General features: G+C 52.8%; 1 protein-coding gene across 2 annotated transcripts; it reads right to left on the bottom strand.

Moving 5' to 3' along the window:
• Positions 1 to 2: 2 nt before the first annotated feature.
• On the bottom strand, positions 3 to 7,672 carry NME6 (NME/NM23 nucleoside diphosphate kinase 6). 2 transcript variants are annotated; one of them, XM_006170145.3, is made up of 7 exons: positions 7,325 to 7,672; positions 6,237 to 6,322; positions 5,680 to 5,776; positions 3,528 to 3,630; positions 1,769 to 1,808; positions 764 to 924; positions 3 to 527 (listed from the first exon to the last, which is right to left on the bottom strand). In XM_006170145.3, exons 2-7 carry the CDS (start codon positions 6,290 to 6,292, stop codon positions 361 to 363), a joined length of 624 nt encoding a protein of 207 aa, XP_006170207.1. In that variant the 5' UTR covers positions 6,293 to 6,322; positions 7,325 to 7,672; the 3' UTR covers positions 3 to 360. The 2 variants fall into 2 exon arrangements, with proteins under 2 accessions (XP_006170207.1, XP_014440364.1); XM_014584878.2 differs by lacking the exon at positions 6,237 to 6,322.
• Between the last annotated feature and the right edge of the window lie 6 nt (positions 7,673 to 7,678).

The following is a 7,678-nucleotide window of genomic DNA, read 5'->3' as shown; positions in this document are numbered from 1 at the left end:
AGTCTTGAGTCTGCAGCAGGACAGACTTTTATTGAGGAAACGGGCCAGATGATTAGAGTCACTGCAATTTTCAGGCAAGTCTGCTAGGCACAGTCCTCCTTAAAGAAGGATGGATAGTTCTCAGCAAAGAAAAGAGGGGTCATTCTTCTGGACCCCGGGGAAGATCCTGGAGAAGAGGTAGCTGGAGCGCCAGAGTCCAGCCCATGTGCACGGCCAGCTCCACTGGCAGGCAGGGTGGTACCCTGCTGGCAGGCAGGCGCTGGTGCCCAGCGCAGATGGCACCCCTGGCCCTTGGACAACGCAGACCAGAGGTCAAAGAAAGACCGGGCGCTGCTGGTGGTCACGACTGGTAGGTCTGTGTCAGGCTGGTCCCAGGCCTTCTGTTCCGGCCGGAGAGTGGACACCTCCCTCTGGACTGTAGCGCACAGGGCCACGGCGCAGCCGGGGCTCCTCCTCTTCATACCAGCGCTGCTCGCTGAAGTCAGGGAAGAAGGCTGCAATCTCTCTGCTGGCGGAGACCACAGAGTCTGGAAGGCAGGTAAGACAGAGAAGGGGTTAGACAGGGAGTGCAGGGTAGAGGTCAGAGGTGGTCAGGGCCAGGCTCAGAGACCCGAGCGTCCCCCTGTCCTGCCTGTCCCTTCAGCCCCAGGTGGGTTAAATCCGCAGGCCACACCTGCAGACGGAAAGCGCAGAACCTGGCGGAAAGCAAGCTCGCTGGCGACTCCTAGCGGTCAGCTACCACACAGCCCGCCCGCCCGCCCACCTGAACCGTGGGTGGTGTTGCGGGTGTCGGTGAGGCCCAAACTCCCACGAATGGACTCGGGGGCCACGTAGCGTGCTCGAAACACTCTGGTGGGTCCCATCAGCGTCCTCCAGAGCTGGATGGCATCCTGGTGGGCGAGGATGTAGGCTCGGATAGGCCCGCTGTGAACGAGAGGGGCAGGCGTGGAGACCGTGGCCAGCCAAAGGTCCGTCATACCTGCTGGGAGTTTCCTTGCCTCTCTCGCTGGGACCAGTGCTGGCCGTGCGAGGGGAACGGGGACACTGTGGACACGCACTGTGGCTGGGGCCAGCGCTGGCTGTGCGAGGGGAACGGAGCCACTGTGGAGCCACTCTGAGACCAGTGCTGGCTGTGCGAGGGGAGGTGGGCTGAGGACACATGGAGGCTGGAGATGGGTTGCACCTTCAGCCACAGCCCGGGGCCACCTGGGACAGATGCCCGACAGATGCCCGGTCAGCACCAGCTCAGGCAGGGCCCCCGCTCACATTTCCTCACTTCCCACTGATTGCAGCCTTAAAGAGTGTAAGGTGAAGGGCCGGCAGGTGGCGAGTTGGTTAAGGCAGCTGGACTCCCACATGGCTGACCACAGTTTGAGTCCTGGACCTGGCAGCTTGCTTTCTCACTTTCTTTCTCTCTCTCTGGTCAACTTAAAAAAAAGAAAAAGAGAGTGACAATGAATAAAATTCAGTAAAATAATTATATAAAAAAAGAGTGGAAGGTGAGATAATAAACCCAATGGGGTGGGGGCAGCAGGTGGCATGGTGGTTAAGGTGCTGGACTCCCACAAGTCAACTATGGTTCGAGTCCCAGACCTTGGGGCTTGTTTTCTCACTTTCTCTCTCTCTCTCTGATCGAACTGGAAAACAATAATAATAAATAAAGTTAAATAAAAATTCTAAAACACAAAGTTTATGAAAACAAAACAAAATAAACCCAATTAGGGGATGCTTCAGTGGATAATGGTGCCGAAACCCAAAGGAGAAATACCTGGCCATGAACTCCACCAGCCGCTGGTAGAAAAATCGACCTGCAGAGAGAGAGCACCTTAATCAAGACTCTGCCCGGGAGGACTTTTCAACCTCTACCTCCTCTCGGAAGGACAGACACTGATCGGGAGAACAGAACGAGGACCTGGGAGTCTGTCACACGGGGTCTCACCCTGGCTCTGTGGCTCAACCTGTGTCACTGTGGGTACGTCACCAGTCTCCTGGCTCTGCTTCCGAATCGCCCGGGGACGCCACAACCCTGCCTCTCAGTGAAACAGCACGGGGCAGCGTCTGACAGGGTCAACAGTCACTAAATGTTAACTTTCGGTATTATTTGTTTTTCTTTTTTAAAAAAATGTTGCCAGAGGGCATGTGCACTTGCAGGGGTGGGGGAGAAAGTGAGAAAGACCCCCCCATGGGGCCTGGTCACACCATAACCCATCCCCACTTCTCCCTCCTTTAAGAATTTTGGGTAGGCACATGCACGCACACACACCTGGTGTGCAGTGTGCTTTTCAAGCCGCTGGGACCAGGACTCAAATGCACAACTGGCCATGTGGGACCCACTGGCTGGCCCTACTGGTGTCATCATCAGGACCCAAAATAAAGTTTCTGGTTGGGACTGTGAGGTGGAACCCTTCTGGGGGGAGGGAGACTATTAGTCATGAAGTTTGTCTACCAAACAAGATTTTCTTTCTTTCTTTCTTTCTTTTTTTTTTTTTGAGACGTTTTTGCTATCGGGCATGTGCACTCGCCAGAAAGATAGACAGAGAGAGAGAGAGAGAGAGAGTAAGTGAAAAATCACCCCCAGGGGGATGGCCACGCTGCAATCCCTTCTCCTCCATTCTCCTCTCGGGATCTTGGGATACACGCGCGCACACCTGGCGTGCGTTTAAGCCACCGAGTCTGGGACTCGCACTGCGGCGACTACATGGGAGTTCCAGCAACATAGCCATTACGCCAACTGCTTGTCCCCCAAGATTTTTAAAAATATATAATTATTATATTTAATTTTGTTTATTTAAATTTGACCAGAGAGGGACAGAATGAGAAAGAGAGAGGGAGAAAGCAAGAAAGCAAGCTGCCAGGTCTAGGACTTGAACCACGGTCACATGGGAGTCCAGTGCCCCTAACCACCATGCACCTGCCAGCCCCTCAAACAGATTATAAACCATGGCTGCAATATTACACAGTTGGTAGGTCGGAGAACCTGCCTTTGTATGTTCCAGAGAAAATCCTTTCTTTAAGGTTTTTGTCAAAGGGTGCATGTGCTCCCCAGAGAGAGGGAACGTGAGAAATCACCCCCCAGGGGAGATGGCCACACCACAATCCCTTCTCCTCCAGTCTCCTCTTGGGATTTGGGGCACAAACACACGTGCCTGGCATGATTTTCAAAAGCCGCCAGGTCTGGGGAACCAGCAGTTAGCGTAATGGCTATGTCGCTGGACTCCCACGTAGTCGACCACGGTTCGCGTCCCGGACCCGGTGGCTTAAAACTCACACCGGGTGCGTGTGCATGCGTGCCCAAGATCCCGAGAGAATAGAGGAGAAGGGATTGCGGCATGACCATCCCCCCTGGGGGGTGATCTCTCGCTTTCTGTCTCTATGTCTCTCTCTGTCTGTCTGGCGAGTGCACGCGCCCTATAGCGAAAATCTCTCAAAAAAAAAAAGCTGCCAGGTCTGGGACTCGAACTACATCAGCCATGGGAGTCCAGTACACGACCTGCTGGCCTTGGGAAAATCTGGGCTGAGGCGCCTACCTTCATGCTCTTGGTAAAACCTCCGGCAGTCTTCCTTTCTCCACAGCAGCTCCCTCACTCGTACGATAAGGAACTTGTTGCTCAGGATCTGCTGATGAACAGCCTGGAAAAATGCCACCCCAAAGGGACCAGCAGTTAGCGTAATGGCTATGTCGCTGGACTCCCATGTGGTCGACTGTGGTTCAAATCCCAGACCCAGTGGCTTAAACTCACGGCCGGCGCATGCATACGTGCCCAAGATCCCGAGAGGAGAATGGAGGGGAAGGGATTGCAGTGTGGCCATCCCTCCTGAGGGGTGATTTTCGCTTTCTGTCTCTCTGTCTCTGTCTGGTGAGCACACGTGCCTTATAGCAAAAAACAACAACAACAACAACAAAAAAAACAACACAAAGAATCAAACCAAAACGAAACAAAAACTCTCCAAAGAAAAAAAAGAAGAAAAATGCCACCCCAAAGACAAAAATCAGTCGGGAGTCACAGGCTGACTGAAAGGAACCAGGGGGCCCCTCACTCAGGACACTGGTGGGTGGGAAGAGGAAGAAGGTGGGTGAGCTCAGTATGCAGCCAGTGTAGGCCTTGGGGGCAGGGAGAGGGAGTGCCGGCTCTGAGCCTCAGTCCCTGCAGCCCCTGAGCTCAGACCCACAGAGCTGCCACCCGGACCACAAGAGGCTTTTCTTAGTGGTGCCACCTCGAGTTTCTCTCTCCAACCATCCGGCTTGGATAAACACTCAGACTTCCTGTGGCCAGAACCCTAAAGGGACCCCTACCCACTCGAGGTCCCCATCCTAATCCCCAGGCCTGTGAACGCGACACAGTACAATCATGTCACATTACAGGGCACAGGAACTTTGCAGATGTGATGAAGTTTACTAATCAGTTGACCTTGCTTTAATCACAGGGCAGATTATCCAGGTGGGCCTAGTTAATCACAAGGGCCCTTTAAAAAGTTGTTTTCTCTGGCTAGGGGCTGAAGGAGAAGTTAGAGGTGGGTGCTGTGGTCAACATGGAAGGGGCCACCTGATGGGGGATGGGAATGGTCTCTACAAACCAAGAGCACTTCCTGCCTGGGGTCCTCAGTCCTGGCCACAGGGACTGCAGTCTGCCACCAGGAAGGGGCCTGGGGATGGGTTCTCCCCAAACCCCATGTGAGGACCCAGTTAGACGATACCCCGACTCTGACCTTGTGAGATGCAGAGGAGGTCCAGCTAATCCTATGGGACCTGGAAACTGTAGAATTGTGTGAGATAATGTTTACACTTCTTGTTTTTCAAAGAATTATTTATTTGTTATTATTATTATATTTATTTGACTAGAGAGAGAAAGAGAAAGGAGAAGTGAGACAGTGCGCTGGGTCTGGGGCTGGAACTGTGGTTGCCCATGTGGGATTCCAGTGCCTTAACCACCATACCATCTGCCGGCCCCCCTCGTTCTCCTTTTAAAGTTCTTTTACTATACGGCAGATGCATGTGTGGAGACAGAATGAGAGAGAGAAAGTGAGAAATCACTCCCGGGGGGATGGCCACGCCACAATCCCTTCTCCTCCATTCTACTCTTGGGATTTGGGGCGGACACACACACACACACACGCCTGGCACAATTTTCAAGCCACTGGGTCAGGGACTCGAACCATTAAGTCAGACATGTGAGATCCAGCCGCCTTAACCTCCATGGCGCCTGCTGGCCCAATGATTGCTGTTTAAAGCTGTCAAGTTTGTGGAAATTTGTTATGTAGCAGTAGATTAATGTGTACATGGGGGACCAGCAGGTGGCTTGATGGTTAAGGCGCTGGACACTCCCACGTTGTTGACCATGGTTCGAGCCCCAGATCTGGCGGCTTGCTTTCTCACTTTCTCTCTGATCAAATTAAAAAAAAAAAAAGAATAAAAAAAATTAAATAATTATTTTTAAAAATATGTGTGCACACATTCCTGACTTGGTTCTTTTTCTTCCTGTACTGAGTCCTCTCTTACATTTTATTTCTGCCCCAAGTGTCCAGTAGATTTTCAGTCTCCTGGGGTCAGAGTCCAGGGCTCCTAGCTTTGCCTCCATAGCATCTAGACAGGACTGTGGTGTCAGCTGCCACAAGCGGCCCTCTAGCACCTGCAAGTCGCAATGCCCAGGGCATGAGGTAGAGGCCTAGGTTCATTCTTACCTCCAGGATCAGCGGATGAGCAACTGCATCAGGCTTGATCAGGGCTAGAGTGAGCTGGAGAGCCTGAGGGCTTCGCAGGATCGAGGCCATCTCCCTCCTGCCACCAGAGAGCTGCATTAGGGACCCATCGGTACTGCACCCCTGGCCCTCCTGCCTGGAGCTGGGCAGCCTCACAGGCCAACCAGTGCCCTCGCTCCTGACAGTCCCATCATAAAGCCAGTTATTTTATGTAACTGCCCCTTTGGGCTCACAGATTGAGGAAGGAGCAGCAGAGAGGGGCATTCAAAGTGCCCAGTGAAGTGGACCCTCTGGTTTGTGCAATTGCAAACCTCCGAGAGAGTTACCCATCCAAGGAAAATGCCAGTTTAGACAGCACATGCTCCTGCCAATACTCTCTTTATATACACACATATACGTATAGATATTGATTATATAGGTATAGATACGATTATTATCTTTTGCATTTTACAGAGGATTTACCATTTATACTCCTAAAGAGCCAGGCCACAAGGGGACACTGATTGCTTCCTTTAAGGCCCTCTGTCCCTGGTACTCACCTATCAATTCTACATTTGGAGGACTGAGGGACACCACTTGGAGGTGACCAGGACATCAGGTCTGCTGGGTACGCACCATCTCTTACCTAATATCACGGTGAGGTCAGATCCCCTGCCCGGATCAAAACCCTTAACCCACTCAGCTGTCCTCAGTGGCCAGGCAAGTCCACACTATTTTGTATTTGCAGCAGCAGAAACAGTGCTTGGTACAAAGAGGCTTGATCAATCTTATTGGCTAAATGAATCTGTATTGTCTTATTTTTATTCATCTTTGTGTCTAGCATGGTGCAAGAGCTCAATAAATAATTGTGGAAGTGATGTAGACATAACAGTATTTTATAAACTGGCCTAAGAATCCGAGGTGTCCTCCAACTGTGGAATTCTGCTTACACAGGAGAACTGATCAACTCTGCAGGAATCGAGACTAGGTTTCAAAACACGACCTCAACATCAATTCACCAAGTAATACAAGAAAGCAGTCGTGAACCCATGCAGGGACAGAGTCTGGAGGACGTTCTCATTTCTCTTAGGCTGAAGAGACCCTGACAACCACACGAAAGGTGGTTGGGACTGGCTGAAATGCAGCTGTCCCTCCTACAACCTTCAGCTTGACGTCTGACTCCAACCACAACGCCGAGCCCCGTTTTACCAGTGCAAGAGCAGCCAGCCCATTCTCCCTAACCCCTGGTAACTCAGCATCTTTGCCAGTTATCTATGGAGTCCTCCCCTGCTACTCACACTGTCCCAGGTGCTGGCATCACCTACCCCACACATGTCAAAACCCTTACAATTTTCTCCCTCTCAACTGCGTGCACCCTCGTCCAAGACACCAGCATTCTCCCCGGACTTCTGTAACAGCCTCCAAACCGGTCTCGGTTTCTGCTGCGGCCAGCCTCTAGTCTGTTCTGCACACAGTCAGCGCGAACCCCCGGTGCAATCCCTCCTAACACGTGAAAGTGCACCGTGCCTCTGCTCCTACAGTGGAAGCCAAAGACTCGTCGCGGCCACCAGGCTGTGTCTGGTCCCTGCACACTGCTCTAGCTTCCCCGAAACTTTCTTTTGCTTCAGACTCATGGGTCTTTCAGTACCCAAGGGCTTTCCGGCCTGACACCCTCTGCAGGGGGAGGCTCTGCTCGGCCATGTGCTTCCTCGGGTCACCCCCTAGATCTTCGCTTTCCCTGTTCCGCGTTGTCGCAGGTCACGGCAAGTCTCGTGACGGCTCCTGACAAGGTCTGCGGGCTCAGCACCACACCCTCAGGGCCCCGGGCAGTACTTCTGCAGGAGGCGGTGAGCTGCCCAGCTATCCCGGGGGAGAGGGGGTTCCGGCCCACCACAGCCCCGGTACGGCAGGCGCGGGTCCGGGAACCGGCTCCACGTAACGTCCCTCGGTCGGAGCATCGGAAAGGTTTAAAGCTGCCCGGGCCTTCGCTCCCACGCCCGAG

This window comes from Tupaia chinensis, unplaced genomic scaffold (genome assembly GCF_000334495.1).
Source record: "Tupaia chinensis unplaced genomic scaffold, TupChi_1.0 Scaffold148065_1, whole genome shotgun sequence".
Lineage (NCBI taxonomy): Eukaryota > Metazoa > Chordata > Mammalia > Scandentia > Tupaiidae > Tupaia > Tupaia belangeri.
Note: the sequence above shows the minus strand (reverse complement) of the source record. Positions and strands in the feature narration are given on the sequence as shown.